Source organism: Anabrus simplex, chromosome 4 (genome assembly GCF_040414725.1).
Source record: "Anabrus simplex isolate iqAnaSimp1 chromosome 4, ASM4041472v1, whole genome shotgun sequence".
Classification (NCBI taxonomy): Eukaryota; Metazoa; Arthropoda; class Insecta; order Orthoptera; family Tettigoniidae; genus Anabrus; species Anabrus simplex.
In genome coordinates, this window is record NC_090268.1 from 84,179,859 (window position 1) to 84,202,239 (window position 22,381).

The 22,381-nt window shown below is 39.1% G+C and overlaps 1 protein-coding gene across 1 annotated transcript in view; it reads right to left on the reverse strand.

Moving 5' to 3' along the window:
• Positions 1-13,135: 13,135 nt before the first annotated feature.
• Mtpalpha (monolysocardiolipin acyltransferase Mtpalpha) overlaps positions 13,136-22,381 on the reverse strand; it is a 134,690-nt gene continuing 125,444 nt past the window's right edge. Inside the window, exon 12 of the mRNA XM_067145136.2 lies at positions 13,136-13,900. Coding sequence (XP_067001237.2) covers positions 13,700-13,900 — 201 coding nt within the window. The 3' untranslated portion in view covers positions 13,136-13,699. The remainder of the gene's footprint in view (positions 13,901-22,381) is intronic.

The window sequence follows — 22,381 nt, forward strand, 5'->3', positions numbered from 1 at the left end:
TATTTCTCCTCTAAATACGACCTTCTCAAAATTCAAGCTAATGGTGCTTTCATCCATCGCCGCCTCCAGCGAGTGGAATCTACTCCGCCACACATATTAGCCCAGCTCATAGATGACGACAAACCAGTTACGACTACAACAGCCTCTCAACCTGCTGCACGAACACCACCTTCGTATACATCACCTCCACTTTCTTAGTCTTCCTGCTTCACCACTCCTGTCACCACCACCATGACCACCTCTGCTTATACCTCCCACCATATTCCTATTACTACCATAGTGATGTCCCATCCTTTTCCTACAACGACGTCTCCTCTCCCCCTCCCTCCCCCCTCCGATCAAACTCTTCTCCAGAGACCATCCCTTCCACTTCCTACCGAGGGAACTCCCAACGATCCACCTGCAACCATGGCACATCCACCATTGACACCACCACCATCTGATCACCACATCATCTACAGTTGTGTCGTTCGTGGAGTGGATCCGAGCATAACCACTGAAGCCATCGCACATGAACTTCGCCAGGCAGGCCTTCCTGTAAGAAGAGCTTTTCGTATCTACAATGCAGACGGACCCTTCTTAGTTAGACTACAACCAAATAGCTTAATATGATAATAGTGGAAACTCTCCTCACTTAGCATGCAAAGCAGCGGCGACAGCACGTTGTGCTGCCATCTAGCGGCTCGCAGGGAACACTAACGTAACGCGCCATTCAAACACTACACATTTCGACTTCCAACCCAACGAAATGCAGATTTTAAGACGTTTGAGTCGTTCTTGTAACATAATATAGGGAAGGAAAAAGGTGGATGTTGATCTGAATGAACCAGTGATAAGAATAAAACAAATGTATTATCAAATTAAAACATTAGATCGTCATGTTATGACTAGGGCCTACAGTCTTCAAGATAAAAATCACACATGCAATATCTTTTTAAAATTGGTATTTTTACAGGCAATATTTTTCACTGTTGAGCCATTGGTTGTATTCACATATGCCTTTATAAGAACTTTGAAATACTTGTCAGTCAGTAATTTTACACAGCTGTTACATAAGCCTACACTACATTCATTCAATGACAAAAACCTGTCATTTAATTTTCTTCTAATCCCATCTTTGCTTTCTAACAAAAACTAAAAAGAAACTATCTTCAAATGTTCTTGATATTTTAGCATCTAACTTTCACCCACAAATATTCGGAAACATAATTTTAGAATTGTCATACTTTTTCATTTCTATGTGCAAGTTTCCCTTGCTATAATCATTATCATAAGATGACAATAAATCCTTTCACTCAGCATGGGGAAATTTGCTACATGCCCAGCCCATGACATAATTGTCTGCATTTTCCTGTACTATATCATAGTCATAATCGGTTACCTGATCACTTAACTCACACTGTCGAGTGACATTAACATCAAAATTGCACTTCATCACATCATTATGAGTCAGTAGAAAGTCTGCAGCATCAGCTTCACAATTGCTGTCATCAGAAGCACAGATCAATTGATTTATCATAACACTCCTTATGGCACTGCGAAATTTTGTTGCATCTGGAGTTACACTGTTACCTCCTCTTGCTCTGATGATGGAAAACATGCAGTTCTGTGTGAGCCTCCTTGTTAGCAAATAATGAAAACCATAATCACTATATAATTCAGACCACAATAGTTTCAGTGCAGAAATATTGTCTATCCAACCCTGAATACAGAGAGGGTTGCCTTTGCGGTTATTCAAAACTTTGAGTTGTTTTAGACAATCACAAATTTCATCCAGCTTTTTCATATGCTCTCAGTCATTGTTTAAGGGTCTCCTGTACTCTTTGGGGCTACTGAGACTTCAAGAATTAAAAATATCAGACAAACTATCACACATTTCTATAAATTCTGCAGTGTTTGCAGCACTTGATTGCAAATGAATGACACATGAACTAGGATTCCAGAAGCTACAGAATGGCTGAGGACCCTGGTGGCTAAACATACCCTCATACCTTTCATCTAAATCTGCCCTTCTGCTCATCACCCACTGAGTACACCTAAAAATTGATTAAATTCATAGGTTTAATCATAACAATATTTTAAAGAAAGTATGTTCTCATAAATAGAAAAAAATACCGGCACGTAAACATTAACAGGTAGGCCTATACTCGCAGCACTTTGTTGTTAGGAAATCTGTAAAACGGCTTGCGATCACTTTGTCTTCTGTAATGAAAACACCCATACACGGCACAAATAACTCCTCTTCCTGCCATTTCCAAAATCGTGATACATAACAAGCACAAAACTATCTGAAGTACAAATAAGACACATCTGGCGTACACAGCTGACAGCAGTAGCAAGAGTAGTTAGCCTCTCGAACCGCTAGATGGCACGCAGAAGTGGTGTCGCCAGTTTCTCGCTGGAGTTTCCACTATTATCATATTAAGCTATTTGCTACAACTTCCGACTTCCGAAAACATCCAGCGCCTCATCGCCCAAGGACTACAACTCTACGGCTGCCACCATCGTGTTGAACCTTCTTGTTCTCCTCCACCACCCTTACATCGTTCTACCACAACCCGCAGCCATCCCTGGCCGGCTACTCCTCAATCACCTCGTCCACATCTTCGATATTATCCACTCCCACCCAACTATTTTTCAGCACCGCCACCATCTCCCGATCTCCTTCGCCTTCTTCTTACTTCCCCTGTCAACTTCTCCTCTTTATATAACACCCTAGCACTACATCTTCTCCCTGGTACTTTCATGTAACCCTTCCCCCATTACCTATCGGTTCTGCATGTAAATAAATCACATCTACCTAGCCAAGAGGCCCGCCCAAATCATCTCATATTTCACACCGCCACTCACCCATCTTATTCTTCTTTCACTTCTCCCTAACCCTGTCATCTCTCTGGCCAGAAAGAGGGCGTAACCCTCTAGGGAATGAAAACTTCTCTACAGACAGACAGTCAGTTCACCTGCATACACCCCAGCGTCAGTGGGTAGGGTATGACACATCCCACTCTGATGAGTCTAGTGCCAGACCTAAGACGAAACACTGGTTAATAGAGCAAACGCCTGAAAAGCCTTACATCTGATCTGTCTTTTTCTCTTCATCTTGTCGAGGATCTCCTTTCACCTGGTGCATGCCTCAACGCTGATGCTGCTGTACAAGAAAGCACATCTCGGTGGTCAAGCATAGTCGGCGTAGTTCCTCCTGATATTGACAAAAGAAGTATTCGAGTTGCTTGGAATGCTCCTCTTATCAGTCATCTCCACTTGCTTCTGCAGCAGTCAACTAGTAGTCTTCAAGACAAAGCCCAGCTCCTCGCTCCTTCTCCTGAATCTTGTACATGGCTCCAAGCATTACCTTCGCTTCCTCTTGGTCTTCATCTTTCCAATGAGAGTTTCTGTATCACTGTGACTTTACGTTTGGGAGCAGCAGTCTGCAAGCCTCACCGATGTTCAGCTTGTGGTGCCTACGTTGAACGATGTGGGCTCCATGGCCTTTCCTGTGTGAAAAGTAAAGGCAGACACATCCGCCACCATGTCACCTTGTGGGCTTTGGTTTCAGCAGATTTCCTTTTTTACGAGAGCCCACTGGCTGCTGCCATTCAGACAGTAAAAGGCCACACGGAATGACACTTGTGTCATGGAAAAGGGGTAGATCTCTCCTGTGGCGATACATTTGCCCAGTCCAATCTTCCCTTTTCATCAATGAGAGCTGGAGGTGCAGCTGCAAATAGGGAAAATACTATTTAAAAAAAAAAAGAAAATACAGCGATTCGTTGGATAAATTCTTCTTTGTGCCGGTAGCCAATGAATTAAGTGGAACCTGGTGCAATGATGATCTCAATTTTATCAAAGAGGTTGGCCAATGGATTGCTGCTATTCTTATTCAGTGCATCAGCATAGCTCTAATGCACGGGAAAGTCACAACCATTCTCGGAACGCTACCATCTGGTAAAGAGCTTGATGAAGTTTCTCTTTTAAGACATGACAACTAGATGAGAATCTAAAAGTACATTAGTAAATAAATTTAAATTATATTCAAATAAAGTAGGTACATATAACATAGATTCTGCAGCCATCTGATGTGAGCATTAATAAGCCATTTAAGGATTATGTGCACTAGATTTATGTGGAATGGATGGCTGCAGGATCTCTTGCAGTGATACTTACTGGAAAAACCAAGAACCCTTATCTCAAATTGATCTGTGAATGAACTGCCCAGCCCTTGGGCTCATTTCACACAGGAACGTTGTGAAGAGTTTCAAGAAAATGGGAATTGCAAACCAAATGAAGATGATTGTAAGGGAATGACAACAGAAATGATTCATCACAGACAACCTCCAATGAAAGCGGCAAGTGATAAGGTATGTCTTTTTCTCCAAAATGAATAATCTGTTAATCTCAGACAGACCCTAATGTACATTTATAGTTTTATTTATTTTCCTCTTCAGGCTCCTAATTTTCAATGGGTCTGAAACAATGGTCAGCTAGCAGCAAGCATTGATGCACCAGCACACTTCATCTTTGTTATTAATATTAATTTAGATTTTGTGTATCACAGTTATTTGAACTTATTTCTTTAACATTTTAAAATAAATATAACCAGCAAATGTACCCATGCTTCGCTACAGTATTCAACACTGTATACGGATATTGAAGTAAATTACTGTACACACAGTGAGTAATTTTTTTTTAAATCGCATGTCTTGTAGTGTTAACCAAGAAACAACAATTGGGAGGTCCCCATATATTGTTTCCAATGTAAAGTGCGAGTTGCGATGATAACGGTAGGCTCACTTGTCTACTGTCATTCACAAACGAGCTGGGAAATTTTCATTACAATAGAAGACCCCCTTGTCTACTGTGTGGTTATAATCGATTTGAGGAGTTTCGTCACAATGGCAGGCCCCTTTCCTACTTCCAGACACAATAGAGTAGGGGAGGTTTGAAGAAAACTGCATGCTCCCTTGCCTTCTGCCAGTCAAATCAAGAACAGAATTATTCATTACATTGGTAGGCCCTCCTTATTAATGTCAGTTACACAGGAGTTGGAGAAGGACCCCATTCCTACTGCCAGTCATGGGAGTATTGATTACAATAGCAGATGCCCTGATGCCAACAGTCACTATCGATTTATAAAGCATTAATTAATTACAATGGCAGATACACCCCTTCTAGATTGTTACAAATAGACTTCAATGAATATATACAGATCGACATACAAAAGTGTATGCATGTTTACACATTGCAAACCTTCATTTACAGATTAACTGCTGCTAAACAGTACATTATATCGACAAATAGATTGCACCATAAGACGCTTCTTTTAGCAGCCTAATGGTTGAACCTCAGACATTGTCTTGTATCTCCCCTATTTATGGGTTAGATTGAGTTAGAAACTTTGAATAGGGAGAAATTTGGGTAAGGTTCTCATGCACTGCATTACTTTTTGAATACTCATGTAACAGCTACCAACACAGAATTTGGTTCACATATGGCTACTGAGAGGGCCAATGTTCGTGCCGAATTTGATGATTAGGGGAAGGTGGGGAACAGCGAGACATTTCAAATTAACCACTTCCAGAGAATAATTATGAAGTGACGTTTTTGTGGTAGTATTTTGAAACACACTCCATACCTATAATCCTGTTTGCAAATGGCTGCCTTTCTTGCAAGTTTGCCTTTGTGATACATTGTTTTACGGTGAGCAACGTATATTTTTCCGTGGTGTCTTCTGTAGTGCATATTTTTATTCCTGACGAGAATATATTGGAAACTAGGGGCCGATGACCTTTGATGTTAGGCCCCTTAAAACAACAAGCATCATCATCATCATCATCATCATCAATATATTGAAAATAATTTTCCAAATAGAAAGGGTCATTTATAGCTTTGGTTTCATAAAACAATAAATCTGTTCATGCAGTTAGGTTATGGTGGAATAAGGAATACATATGACGGTGGCTGATGGGGCACAGTGAGACAAGTCTTAGCGGGACTGTTCCCCATAACCAGAGGAGTTAAATTGTAATGCAACTATTATTGAATGTCGCTTCTTAAATAATCTGTAGAGCAGAATAGGTATTCTGAATAGCTTCTATTGTTGCAGATCTCAACAATATGCCGCAAAATACAAAAAGAAACATTTTCAAGCGAGAGGATGAGCACAGCTGTTGAGCAAGTAACAGCAGGGAGGAGTTTGAGATCTGTTGCAAAAGAATACAATTTATCATTCCAGACACTGGTTGGATATGCCAAGTGAAGGAAAGATAACCCTGGGGAAATTATTCGTATGACTCCAAATTACAGAATCAATCAAATTTTCACTGATGATGAAGAGGCTACTCTTTCATCTTATTTAATAACATGCTCTAAAATGTTTTATGGTTTGCCAATAATCATTGTAACCATTACCTTGAACGTGACTCAGTGAGTCCATCTTCTGGATATTTGATGGCTCACAAATTCATGTCGCTCTCATGGTGAGTGTCATGAGAATGCCCTGTTTTTGCACTGGTTGGTGGTGAGAATCTGCATGGAGGTAGCAATTTATATGAGTAGGTTTATGATAAATGGTATGTCCCAAGGAGCCGTCTAGTTTCTTCCTTACTAGAACATCCAAGAAAGGAAGGCATCTGTCAGACTCGTCTCCATAGTGAATTTAATTGAAGGATGTTGCTGATTTATGTGGTTTAAAAATACATTAAAGAAGAACAACACAAAAATCAAGTTGGCTCAGAATCAAAGAGTGTATCGGACAGTGCTCAAGTATCTTGATTTATAAATTTCATTTTTTCCGTATTGATAGTTACCAATTGTTATAAAAGGAAAAGAAAATTCCACCTAATCAATACTTTTTATTTACATGTAATGCCGATTATCACATGTCTAGGACCAGTTTCGACCCTCTATAAGGTCCTCAAGTGCTCAACTATGTATTTGCTTTTGCTGTGCGCCGCTCCGCAGGCCGGTGAACTAAGGAGACACGAGTAGCTGTGATGTCACTGCGCTGCAAGCGCTGAGCGAGCCATCCAGTTGATTATTGCAGTACGCGCTCAGCCGCTCTTCCGTTTACTTGAAGTGTTGTTTATTATAATAGTGCGGTGACTGTTTGTCGAAATGTCTTCCTGTAGTGTGTACGGCTGTAACAACACAACAAGTAGAAACGGAAAGTGTAGAGAGAAAGAAATACATTTCCATAGGTTTCCAAATCGAAGTAAGTCGCCTCGAAGGTTTAGCAGTTGGGTACAATTTTGCAAGAGGAAACACTTTTCTCCCAGTAAGGGAGCTACTGTGCGCTCAGTGCATTTCAAAAATACAGACTATGATGAAACGCAACTTTTGAAAATGAAGGTGATACCTACGGAAAAGCTGCAAGGTTGAAGCCAGGGTCTGTTCCTTCAATAAGATGTCTGGCGTCGACAGATGGAGATACCTCTCAGGCAGGAATGCTAATTCATACGGAAGCCGCTTCACAAAATACACTGTGGGAGTACTCGTCAGAAACTAAAACGAACAGGACGGAAAGGTATGAGGCTAAAAGACGAAGGGAGTTTGTTGACACAGTATTGAACGAAAGTGACAACGATAATGATGTACACGACGTTCAGAATGATATGAGTGAAAATATTTCACCAGACAAGACACGAATCTAGTGTAGAAATACAGTGTGAGTTAGGAAGTGAAATAGCTAGAAAATAATACTTCGACGTTGCAACTTCTGGCACAGCCTTGAACAGTGACGTAATGGGAGAACAGTTGAATGACAGTTTCTATGAATCAGATGAAAGTGACAGTGAAAGTTATATTAGTGATACTGATAACGAACACACTCAGGATGATGTACATATTACAGGTTCATATTTCTTTGTAGCGGGGACAGGTTTGCTCACACTCTTTGAAATTTGTTACATTTGTAAAAGTAAAGTGAAAAACATTTCATATTACATTAAAGGGACTATGTTGTGCGTAAAATTACTTTGCGATTGTGGTAATAAAGTCCGTTGGTATTCTCAACCTATGAAAGGAAAGAAACCAGAAGCAAATGTCCTAATATCATCAGCATTATTGCTGTCAGGCATTCTGTTTGAACCTTCTCGGTCATTTTGCAAGTCCATTAACTTACATATGATGTCACGAACTGTATATGATAGAATTATTCATAGAGTAACTGGTCCGATAGTGGAGGGTGCTTTGGATCAAGAAAGGACTAATGTTATTGATTGTTTGAAAAGCAGTGCCAAACCCATTTGGTTAGCCGGAGATGGCCAATACGATTCTCCCGGCTTTTCAGCCAAATATTTAGTGTATTCACTAATGGATATAAATACAGCCCGCATAGCTCATTTGGAACTTGTTCAGAGAGTGATGGTGAAAGGTGATCTTGAAATGGTTGCATGTGAAATCGCGATGAGGAAGATTGTACAGGAAGAAAATTGTAATATAAAACTCTTCCTTTCCGACAGACACAAAGGAGTAAGGTATTTACTGAGAACGCAGTATCCTGATATTGAACATGAATTTGATGTTTGGCACATATCAAAAAGTCTAATGAAAAAGATGAAAGCTCTCAATAAAAATCATCCAGAAATTCAAGCGTGGAAGGCCAGTATAAATAATAATTTATGGTGGGCAGCACAAACATGTAATTGAAACAGTTCTGTGTTAATCGATAAATTTACGTCAATTTTGCACTACGTAAAAAATGAGCATAAGTGGTTAGAAAATGGTGAATGGAAATCCTGTAAGCACAATACATTAACAGAGGAGGAAGAGAGAAAGAAAATGTGGATTAAAGGAAATTCAAGTTCATATGAAGCCTCGAAGAAAATAGTTTTAGACAAATCTTTTTTAAAAGATGTGGAACATATAAAACACTACGTTCATACTGGAAGCCTAGAAAGTTATCACAACCTTCGTTTGAAATACGCTCCTAAGAAAGTTCATTTCTCGTACAGAGGCTTAAAGCTCAGGTCAGCGATTGCTGCATTGGACTATAATTGGAACATCAATAAATTGAAAGCTGGTATCAAAACTCAGTACTCAAAATCAACAGGAGCCTGGGTGATAAAACAGAAATATGAGGCGTCAAGCGATGGATGGAAGAAGGCAATAATGAACAAAATAAATCTCTTGCAAACTAACTATAGTAGAGCCTCACCTGAAGATCAAGCTATGGATCTGTCGCTGCCTAAAAACATCGCTCCAATACCTCGACCTTCAATGACGACCTGATCAAGAAGTACTTCTCACGATTTCACTCGCAACAATAATTGAGGTACCGTACTTCATGTCAAAATAATACGTTACCTACATTTATCATACAAACAAGTTTAGGAAACTCTTATATAATTCTACTGTTTTAATTTCATTTTTTCATTTACAGCTTGAAGCTCACATAGGTGCCATCGGTTTCCGGAAATGTGTTCCTTATGGTGTTGACAACACATGATGGTATGACAACTCTGTTCTTTTTACCAATCGCAGTCCATGAATTTACCCATGAAGTGACCTGTTTGTAACAAATAAAATGCCAAGTTCTATTTGATGGATTTAAAGCTGTCAGTAAACGTTTCCTTGCCATGTTCTTTATTTTTAAGCTCATGTTATGCCTTGTCATTGTCAATATTTCACAGTCTAAAATAAGCCTTGTAAACGAGGGATTTCTTGTTATACACATACATTTCTCAGATTTCACTGCTTTTACATTGTCTAATTCACAACAGCATACACTTTCTTCATTCGTATCCATGATGGTACAATCATTACATTTACAACAAATTCGCGTGCCGGCACGGCTTGTAGTGTTTAGCACATCCATGTTAAGATCGCTATCTGAATGGGCATCAGCACACGTCGTTCGTTCTGGCTCACACTGATACGGACGAATGATATTTACATCCATTATAAATAAAAATAAGCCCACTAACACTGGCAACAGAAGAACATGGCAGTAGCAGATAGAGTGCGGGAAAAGACCGCGAGTTTACTCCCAGCGTCAAGGCTGCCAGGTACACACTACAGCGCAGTGACGTCACGACCAGTTACTACTTCCGCACATAACTTGAGAACGGTTGGACATAGAGGCACCGGATTAACGGCATTGTTATTACATTCCTGTAATACATATTTAGCAATGAATAACGAAATATGCGTTTTTGTGTTGTGTTCTCCTTTAAGTTTCTCAGGATCCTCTGTCCATACCACAAATGTGTCAACAACATACCTCCACCAAATCATAGGTTTGACAAGTGCCGAAGCAACAGCCTCCTCCTCAAAATGCTCCATAAAGAAATTACCCACTACCGGTGAGAATGGACTTCCCATAGCCACCCCAACCGCCTGTTCGTAAAATTGCCCGCCTCACAAGAAATAGCTCGAAGTCATGCAGTGGTGAAATAGCTTCGTAATGTTCTCAGGGAAAACATGCTCAATGAACTGGACAGACCATGTTGAATACATTACTAAAAAGATCACACCTGTTGCAGGAATTTTAAAGAAACTTAGTTATCTTATCCCACAACATCTTCTAAAACACATCTACTACTCTTTAATTCATAGTCACCTACAATATTTGAATGTAATCTGGATGCGCTGTAAGAAGTCCGACTTGAATGAGCTAATGGTAGTACAAAATAGAGCTGTTAGAAATATACTTAATCTTCCCTACTTAACACCAATAAAATATCTATACCTAAGTGCTAAAATACCACCCCTAAGCATGAGTGCAGAATTCAATACAGCTGTACTCATGTATAAAATAAAACAAATTTATACAACACAACACTACATATACTCTGAATTCTGACAACTATCCATATAGTACTAGGCATGCAAATGACTTTGCCTTATACAATGTTTGCTCTTATAAATATGGTATAAACAACTTGAAGTTCTCTGCGATCCAGTTATTTAATAACATCCCTGTGGAGATAAAAACAGCACCAACTTTGGCAAAATTCAAACAAAGAGTCAAGCATTATTTTTGGGAAAGGTACAGTGCTGTTTAAATCAAAATATCAGATGTCATTTAAGGCATTCTCCCAAACAATCTTGCAAACTGTCCGGAACTATTCTTGTACCTCTACAACTTTTATGTTATGTAAATGTAAATACTTTGTAATCTGTTCTTGTACCTCTGCAACTCTGTGTTATGTATATGTACTGTAAATACTCTGTAATCAATTCCTGTACGTCTGCAACTTTTTATGTTATGTAATTGTAAATAATCTGAAATCTATTCTTGTACTTCAGCAACTCTTATGTAAATGAAAATACTCCATAATCCATTATTGTACCTTTGCAACTTTCATGTTACGTAAATGTAAATACAGTCAGAAATAATTCTCTGTAATCCTCATATTGATGATGTACATATTTTATATGTTGTATGTGTTTATATGTTCAACCATTTACTAATTATCTTATATACACAAACTATATTTTGATGTGTAAGTGCCCGCCAGTATGTAATGTCCTGTACAATTCCTATGTATGAGCCTGCAGGCTCGTTGGAATTAATTGAAATAAATGAATGAATGAATGAATGACAGACATGACCAAGTCAATCGGCACTTAGTGAACAAGGACTCCACATGGAAACGCACCAGAAGTACAATGTATTGAAGGGTTATGGTTGATAACTTATTCACGAAATATAGAGTCCCTAATGTATGATTCAGTACATCCTTTATGTGTCTGAAGCAACTTGCTTAGGTATTTAGCCAAAGCATATGTAGGAGAACCTATTGCACTAACAATTGTCTGAGGGGAACGCCTTCTTTATGGACTTTAGGAAGTCCATATAATCTAGATGGCACTGCGTCCTCCCCCCAGAGTCAGATATTTATTCTCCTCTTTCAAAATTGAGGATCGCCTTAAGAGCTTCACAGTGGCATTGGACACACGAGTGGTAGGTCATGTGAACTCAGTCTGCAAACAGGCTCTGACAACATAGCCGAGATCTTGTTCTTATATTCATCAGTGTCCATTATTGCCGTTGCATTACCCTTATCATACCAATATAGTTGGTCCGTTATTGGACATTATAAATTTTCCAGCTAACTCATTCCTTCCTGGTTGCCAGCATTTTGCCCCCATGTGGAGGACACTGCGTAGGCTACTTGGAGTCACCGGCAGTGCCAATGCACTATGAGAGACTGTCTCATTTTCAAAAATTGATGCCTGGCTGGCCATCAGAAGATAAAGATGTAGATTCCTATAAGGAACCGGATAAAAAAATAATTCCGGTTCCCCATAGGAATCAACATCTTCAAGTTCCTTCAGAGCTCTCCTCTCGCCTCTAGTTAAATTAGGCACCGGTCAGCAGACCTTGTAAGTCTCACATTTCTGTCGTAATTCCTCAGCCTCATCCATAGGTGGTTTGTATAGGGAACGACAGCTGTTATCTGTTGAGGCAGCCATCTACATGGGGAACGACAGTTGTTATCTGTTGAGGCAGCCATCTACAATATACCTATGGATGAGGCTAAGGAATTATGACAGAAATGTGAGAGACTTGGTCTGCTGCTGTACCCGTGCCTAATTTAACTGGAGGCAAGAGGAGAACTCTGAATGAACTTAAAGATGACCCTGAACTGACCATTCTCTCAGCTGATAAGAGTAATGAGATAGTGGTAATGGACACTGAAATTGCATGTCGTCGTCGAGAGTAACTGTACAGAAAATGAAGGCTAAGAGGTATGAAAATTATTTCATTCGTAACTGTTAAAAGTAAATACATTTCTTTTGCTTGTTTTACTTTTAGGTCATATTTTGGTACTTTTAGGGCATAAAGGCATACATATTTTAAGAGCTTTTAGATCATATAAATCTGAGCCCTAGTGATAACCAATCAGCTGTTCACAGCTATGGACCACATACACAGTTCACCACTATTTTGGTGTACTGCACATATCTCTGATGAACAGTTCTTGTTCTGGACCATGAACAGTCTACAGTCTGTTGGAACGGCCAATTCTGAGTTCGTATTTGAGTTTGAAACTAGTTGGAAGGCTCTTTCCTTACTGCACATGCATCAGACAATTTGCAAACTGATTCTTACTGCATTGGAACAAACCTAATAATTTCCTTCTAATTCATCTTTAGAGCAGGGAAGAAGAAAGAATTCAACACCACCAGCATCAAATCAAAAAAAGTTTAACAAGTTATCTCTGTAAATATACCACACATATACATAAAAGGTTACATGATAGGATGTGCTTTTCAGTATAAGTCATTTTTACAGACAGTTATATCACAACAGTAAAAAATTGCTTTATTACTATAGCTGTAACATTTACTCCATATATACAATCTATGCCTTGATCTGTAAACAAAATAGAATACAATTATGAAAAGAATCTAATATATATAAAGATATTATAAAAGATTGCATTGATAATTTCTGAACCATAATACAGCCTTGATTTTCATTGCTCTCGCCCTCTCTAACACCCGAAGTTCCACGTCGTCGGAAGAATATACGTCAGTCTCCTCATAGCTCAGTATAAATTCACTCCTCTATAGGCACTAGGAATTCAACACATTAAGTACATTTCATTCACATAAAAAATGAACAAAATGCAAATCAATGCGTCAAATACTATCAATGGAGTGGCATATAATAGCTTTCAGTCAGCATGCAAATATTAATTATATTTGCAGCTTTTTCAATTCATTTTATTATTTCCAGCACATCGCATATTTAACTGTAGAACTTTTTGCTATCATCTTTGGCATGCTGTAGTAACAAATCACAAGGCTGGAATGGTGCGCCATAATGTGCATGATATTCTTCCATCTTCTTTACAAGATTCTTGGCCCCAAATGAATCAACCCAACGGAATGGTCCACCTGAGAAGGGAGGAAAACCAAGTCCAAATACGGCCCCAATATCTCCATCCACCTAGAAAAAGTAATAGAAGACTTACATATCTTCAAGTTATTAAATCTACAACATAACTTCAATGAATTATCAAACTGAAAAATAGTGCAGACTGATGATACAAAATAACACAGTACTGATTTACAAGATGCTCAATGACAAGAGTTTTCTTTCACTTTCAAGAGTTTCAGACGTGTGTCTACCAGTTCTATGTACTGAAGGTGTGAATAATGTGTGAATCATAAATGGACTAAGAAAGAAGCAGCTGTCAGCTTAAAAACATGACCGTGCCAGCCAACTTTTAAAAGCACTGAGCCATCTTCAACGGTACTGGTACAACGAATATCTGGATTTAAGATGACCGTAGACTAAGAATGCCATATTGAGAGCCCAATATAAAAAAAATATAAGTGTCACTGATACTAATGATGAAATTTGTGTCTTGTCAGAGAGTACGGAAGTTAAAAGTGAGTTAATCAGTAAACAGCGGAGTGCACCTCTCTGATGTAGTCTGGTTTCAATTTCCATCTACTGTATTTACCCAACTGTGTCTTGGTGTAACCACAGCAACAACATATTTCACTTGCAACATTTTGTTTAGTTTCCCGTATATTTCATTTTTGAACCACACTGTCTTAACTTCAGGTGAGTAAACAGTATTTAGTTAACTAATGAAATTTATAAAAATCTATGATGAAGTGCTGAGTGACATGGACATGGATCAATGAGGTCCTTCTAAGGGAAGTACACATGGGGTGAGAATCACTTTTTTTTTTTTTTTTTTTTTTGCTAGTTGCTTTCCGTCGCACCGACACAGATAGGTCTAATGGCAAGTGAGAATCGCTGATAAGTACAAAAAAAGAAGTTGTGCTTAGAAGTAAGTAAAAAGTTTTGTAATGTCAATCCAGGCAGTAATGCAGATAGTAACTGGCTCTACAGGTAGTTCTTTGACTAGTAATTATGAAGTGAGAAAATAACTGGAAACCAATGGGGTAAAAAGACCATTAACTGGTAAACAATTGGACAATATGATTTCTTTATAAAGGGATCAAGAGTTAATTTTTCAAGAATGAAAATGCTTATTGGAGGCAAGCTTCTAGTGCCTTTAACAGTACTGGTGCTTTGCTTAACTTTTCATAACCACATTTATAGGTTTTGAAAAATTTACCACAAATTTACACAGCACAGCAATTTGCTATGGTTCACCAAAAAGAAAAATGTTGCAGGAAGGAATACAGTGTCTTATTCTTTCATGCTGGGAAATTATTTATCACATGGCTTTTAGTCCTGGGAGTGTGTGAGAACATTTGGGTTGTAGGTCTTTTTACACTGCTGTGCAAAACTGAAGGACGAAAGTAATTTTTGCATGTTGTATTACTGCTGCCTAACACAGCTTGATGAAAATTGAATCATACATAGGAAGAACTGCTACAGTATGATACGGTAGGAATGACGAACAGGAATGACACTTTTATAGAAACAATAAATTATGTCACTGCGACTTATAATGGTCCCCCGGACATTACAAAAGAAGGGACATGGTCCTTAAGAGGGTGTATGATCACCAGGGACAATGATGCATGCTCTGCAACATGTTCCCATGCTGGCCACAAGACTGATAAGGAGTTCTTGTGGTAGGGCGTTCCATATCCACCGGCGAGTTTGACAACTGCTAGATGGTCGTTGGTGCATGTGGACATGCTTCAAAATGTCTGCCCAACATGTCCCACAGTGTTCTCCATACGACTTGTTTAATGGGCGCACCGCCCTTCCGCTTTTACAGATCGCCCGACTAACATAACCTACACATGTGTACTATTACATGATATTAATACATATGAGTAACTGGGTGTTCCACATTAAAATGTAAAGACTGTAAAACGACTTATTTTATGATAAATCTTCATTACTGTCAGCACAACTGCATCAATTACATCGGAGTTCAAATGTTAGGTTGACTATCACGCAGTGTCGTGCGCGAGGGTGTCTCGATTAGCGGGGAATCGCATGCCAGCTCGATTCCTCACGACGTCACAAACCTGTATGGGACTCCACAGCAATCGAAAGATAAGTCCCGGTGTTACGTGATTATGAACAAGCAGTAGAATACTAGAAATTCAAAATATTCTGTTATATCTTGTTCGTGAAAAGACCACTAAAACAGTTCAAGTTTGCAGTTAATGTTTACCTGTCCGATATTACTGTTAATGTCCCGAGGGAAATACAAGAAAATGTTATCCCTATGCATTTTTTACGTAGTATTCCCCACCCGGATACTCATTCCTGCCATCCGGCTGACGAACATTCCTGCGGAGAACACTGGTCCCACATGTGCTCGATGGGATTTAAGTCGGGGGGAAAAGGACAGGCCAGTCGATTAGCAGAATACCCTCCCATTCCAAGAGCTCCTCCCCCTGCGCTGTTCGATGTTGTCATGCATTGTCATTCATAAAAATGAAGTGGGGGCCGAATGCACCCCTGTAAAGCTCGCTGATTGACTCACACCGTCTTATCCCGTTCCTTCAACTGCCTTGTTTTGTGGAGCCAGACCCATATGACGCTAGTCGCGCTGACCTCTGGCAACATGTTATCACACTTTCATTCATTTCCACTGAGTAGTTGATATGTTGCTTTATCTATCCCGTCCTTTGCACAGCAGTGTACTTGACGCTCATGGGCGATCTGCACATCTGAGTGCTAGGAAATGCACGTTAACCATGGAACTGAAACAGGGCAGACTGCAGAAATGGTATTCATAAGATGTTTACAGCAGAACAGTGCCTAAATATGGCTGCTCCCATTGTTAAGACATCATTTATCACTAAGAACATATCTCACACACACAAGACTAAGCTCACAATTTGTACTTGTCCCCAGAAACAAGCCAATTTTAATGATTTTCAAAAAAAATTATTCTCTGTACCTACTGAATGGATTATCAACTAATGATGCACCATCTGAAAGGTTAAGTCTAGTTTATTACACTTACTGCATTCAAATAGTCTGAATAATGCATAAGCACTGCTACGTTCTTTATCAGTATATACACTTAAAATATTACATGTAATTTCAACCTATTTATTGCACTATAAATGTTAAATACAGATCATGAAAATGACACAAGCTACACAGTAACTAATTTTTTCTATCTACAAGCTATCATTGTTTGTTGGTCTGGTAAATTGTGTCCCTTCATATTTTCACTACAAAGCCTAGGCCAAAAATTTGAAAAATGTATTCAAAATGCTACAATTTAAGTCTACTCAAAATTACAGTAAAACCTTGTTATGACATAACTGCAGGGGATAAGGCAAAAGAACGTGTGAATACAAAAAAAACACTAGATTTAACTTTCTCCAACATGAGGGTATGTTATGTTGTGTATCTGTGGGCACAATGAAAACTATACCCACCATTTCTAAAGACGAGAGGAAAGTATTAAAGGTGTGAAAAGCATGGGAGAACAAATATAAAAACCTTTTCCACTGGGGCTTATAAAATAACAACCGTGTACTGAAAGGTATGAAAAATACAAGACTACAAATATGGAAACATTTGCACGGGGGGGGGGCTATAAAATATCAACTGCAGATCACATTCTTTCTACAATAAATCACCCTCTTAGACAATGAACTGGAGGTTACACTCAACCATGTGCGACTGCCAGAGAATTACTTTGGCCGCCATTTTGAATGTTACAAAACTTTGACCAACTCGAGTGATCAAGTCGGAACTCAAAAGGGAGACTTTTTTCTGCGTCCGTTAATAAACGGATGCCAGACCACTTTCTGAAATATTTTATTTTTGTCTTAATTAGTAAGGAATTTCATGATTTCTTCCATATACAAAACTAGGCTATTTCAAGACAAATATGCACCACACTAGTAGACTTGACACGATTATGTTCCTAATCCAGATTCAGACTATTGTGCAACAAATATTTGCAACCATTCACTGCACCACTCAACACAAAATAAATTTCTGACTTCTGAATGGATGCAAAATACAAGTAGAAATAGGCTCAGTGTGTTAATTCAGCAATCTCACTGCTAACCTGCAAGCAGAATTGAAAATTGCTGAGACTAACAGCTTGCAGAAGCTGCAACTTATCCTGTGAAGTTTAGGAATTCAAGGCCTTTTCCCAACATCATGCAACTGTGGCGAGGGATCCTACCCAAGTTGTATATCACGTTCCTTTCACAAGGGATGACAAACAACAATTTCAGGGCTAGCAAAAATGTGATCGTACTAAGCGGTAATAGTAAAAATTTGTGATGCAATAAATGAGGTATTTTTATTTAATATGAGAATTGTGACTTCGAATTTATGATGTGCTAAGCGCAAAAACTTGTTAATGAGCAACGCATTAATGAGGTTTCACTATTTACGATATTTATGTGCATTAAAGTAGATGTACTTGTAAATAAACCCGCATAAATGACAACTCTCTTCTTTCACACTTCAGGACGTGGTATCATTCATGTGAATATTAGACAATACATTACATTTTTAACATTTCCTCACTGCAGCCTTGATATGGGAAAAATATAATGAAAACTGCTATCAAGTGCATCTAGCAACAGAGCTGGTTATAACAGAGTACATCAAACACAAAGCAATAACCACACCTGTAAAATTGCGTAAATCCTATTCTCAGGTCCATAAAAATGAACACTAGTGTTGAGCACGGTTTAATTTCAAACTTTGGAGTGAATCACAAGCAGAGGTTATGTACTATAAAACATATATTGTAAATTGTTGTGTTATGGTGAGACAATTCCAGAGAGAAAGATTAGTCCGATGGCTTCCTTATGCAAGATCACAGCAATTCATTTGAAATGTACTGCGAGGTATAGCTTAAAAATCACTATAAAGGACTTGTTTCATGATGCTGAACATTTCCTTCAGCATAACCTATCAACCCGACTACAATTCCACTTGATCAGTACCTATTTTATACCTTTAGTGATAATGTGAATGACACTGCAGTGAGTGTATGGAGAATAGTAGACAGTGTTTTGTGATTGCCATCCAAGTGATGAAGAGAATAAATAAATAAATATAAAAATCTGTTTCCCTAACCATGATGAGCTACCTAATCAGTGATGGTTTCACTGTCCTTTTCAGGTGAACAATTTTAACTTTATAGCTTCAATATACCATATTTGCTCACATATAACTCGCCATCGCGTATATATCGTACCCAATTTTCTACATTTGGAACTGCAGGGAAAAATCTCTGCACATAACTTGCATTCATTTCTGAAGTCATAAAGACATAGGGTACATACATGTAGTTGTAACAAAAATACCTAACTCGCAAACCCCTGCCCCAAGGCCACATTCCTAGCCAGCCAGTCACACTCAGCCATCCCTCTCACTCTTCAGTCTTTGTCAATATGCTTATTACTACCTGTCCGGCAGAGCAGATCACGTGAACTGGGAGCGTTTCCCTGTCCAGGCAATCAAGTGATCATGGTATTAGGTCTGTTGTATTGTCGACAAGTACCAGTGCTCTATCTTCATGTTTCATTGCTGTTTCTCAGTTAGGTCTTCTTGTGTAAGTCGATCTTTAAGTTACGGAGAAACGTGGGAGTTACATGGCTTGGTTTAAACTCAAAGTGATAAAATATACTGAAGAACATAGTAACAGAGCTGCCGGTCGAGAATTCAGTGTGACTGAGTTTAATGTTCGCTACTGGTGTAAACAGGAAGCTGCGCTAGAAACCATCAATCGAACACGTAAGGCACTCAGAGGGCCGAAAACTGGTAAGTTTACTGAGCTGGAAGACGAGTTACTTCATTAGGTTATGGAGTTGTGTAATGATGGCTTTAGTATCTCCCACGAGATGCTTTCTTTCAAAGAGCGCAAACTAGTGATTAGAGGAGGAATCAGCTGTTCGAATTTGAAAGTGAGCCGGGATTGGATTAATAAATTCATGACATGAAAGGAACTGTGTCTGCGAAGGAGAATGTGTCTCTGCCAGAGAATACCAAGCGATTTCAGCGACAGAAACAGATTTTCGTTACCATTTGATAGCAATGCAGAGGGAAAAACAATTACCTCTTATCTCAAATTGGCAATGCAGATCAAACCCCAATAAACTTCGACATGCTATGCAACACCACCATCAACAAGAAGGGAGAATCTAGTGTGCTTGTACGTACAACTCGGTGTGGGAAACAGCGTTGCACTGTCATGCTAGCAATAACCGCAGGTGGAAGAAAATTGCCACTGCACGTTATTTTCAAAAAGAAAAACGGTGCCTAAAGCAAAGTTTCCCAAAAGCAGTCATGTATGGGTTCAAGAGAATGGATGGATGGATGGATACAGATCTTGTCCAGGACTGGATCCATAGAGTGTGGGGAGCATGGGCAGGTGCATTGCTTCGACGCCCAGCAATGCTATGTGGGACAGTTTCCGCGGAAACTTGGTGGAAGACACAAAGAAATATCTTCAGAAATGAAAACTGATCTCGTAATTCCTGGTGGATTCACAATTAAGTATTTATTTATTTTCCACCTAGTCGATACAATGATTGCTTAAGGCAATTTTTAATGGTCAAAAGTGGTACATGCTTCGCACATCAACATCCTCAGCCACATAACACTGCTTAGATGAAAAATATATAAAATCGACAAAGTAACTCTTGAGTTATTTGTTTGTTTTAATCTTGTCAATCTTATGTTAATTTTAAGGTCACTTCCTCTAAAGCGTTACTTTGTCGATTTTATATATTTTTCATCTAAGCAGTGTTATGTGGCTGAGGATGTCGATGATGTGCGAAGCATGTACCACTTTTGACCATTAAAAATTGCCTTAAGCAATCATTGTATCGACTAGGTGGAAAATAAATAAATACTTAATTGTGAATCTATTGAAGTGCGATACGGACCATGAAGCTGATTTTATGTAATTCCTGGTGGACTCGCACATTGTCTACAGTCTTTAGATGTTTCCGCCAACAAGCCCTTCAAGGACAACATACGTAAATTGTACGCCGAATGGATGGCAGGAGGGGAGCATGAGCTGACGCCAGCAGGCAAAATAAAGAAGCCGACAGTTGAACTCGTGTGTGATTGGGTTATGGGGACATGGGTTGTGGTGTCGACACATGTTATTGTGAAGAGTTTCTTGAAGACGGGCACGGCAAATGCGTTGGACGAAAGTTAAGATGATGCAGTATGGGATGGAGACCAGAATGATGCACGCGAGAATAGCTCGGAGTCTGAAGGCAGTGACAATGAATAGGGCAAGTATATCAGTTGTCTTGTTTCAATAGCCTAATTCAAATTTAATTTTTTTTCGGGAATACGATCTTTAGCACAAAAATCACCGCATATATCACACACCGAAAATATTCACACTTATTTTTTGTCAAAAACTGCGAGTTATATACGAGCAAATGCTGTAATTATAAGCTGCCCTTAATCTGTAAGACTGCACTATCTCAAAACCAGTTATCCATTACACTCTGAAACATTATTTTCTTTAAAACATGATATAGGCTTTTGGGCTTATGCCACGAGATCTCATGGACAGTCGAGATTTTCTTCTGATGACGCAGAGCAAAGTTCCCTGCGAAACGTAAAGAATTTCACCTTATTTTCTTGACATGGCAAAAGGCCAAAAGCCTATATCATGTCTATATGTACGGGCCGTGAAAGCATCAATGTCAACAATATTTTCTTTCTTTCTAGGGATAATTTCTATGGAAAAACAGGGCCCACAGAGCCTACTGACTACCTCCATGTCAGTTTAACTTACCCCAAAGTCAGAGGGCTGTCGCATACCACAAGAGATTCTATTTATTGCCAAGCAAATACAGTACATGTAACAGACACACACAAAAAGTAGGCTGTTTTTGTTTTGTTTCTTTGCTAGCAGATTATCATTGCAGTAAGATAGGTTTTCAGCAAAGATGATACTGAAAAAGGCAAGGACTGAGACGGAAATAGCCATGGCCTAATTAAGGTGGTCCCAGTATTTGCCTCCTGTGAAAATGAGGAAACCATGAGAAACCATCTTCAGGCCTACCAATGATAGGGTTTGAATCCCCCATCTACAGAGTGCAAGATTACGTCTAAAGAGCAGTGAGGAAAAAACTTCTGCATATCGCATTTTCGATCATACCAGCCAATGTAATTCATTCGTTTCATCTCTGTGTTGATAATTCACAATACCAGCCAACTAGCTTGGTTACAAAGTACAGCAGAACCCCGTTTTAATGTGACCGCTTTTAAGGAATTCCAATCTTAACGAAGATTTTCGGAAGACCCAGCCAAATCGCCATAAGCACAATGCTATTTAAACCCCCTTCTAACGAACCCCAATATAAGGAAAGGTCGGCTTTTAAGGAATATATTTCACATAAATTACGATCGCACATCCGTTGTAATGAAAATTTGCGATTGCTAGAGGCTTTACGTCGCACCGACACAGATAGGTCTTATGGCGACGATGGGATGGGAAAGGCCTAGGAGTTGGAAGGAAGCGGCCGT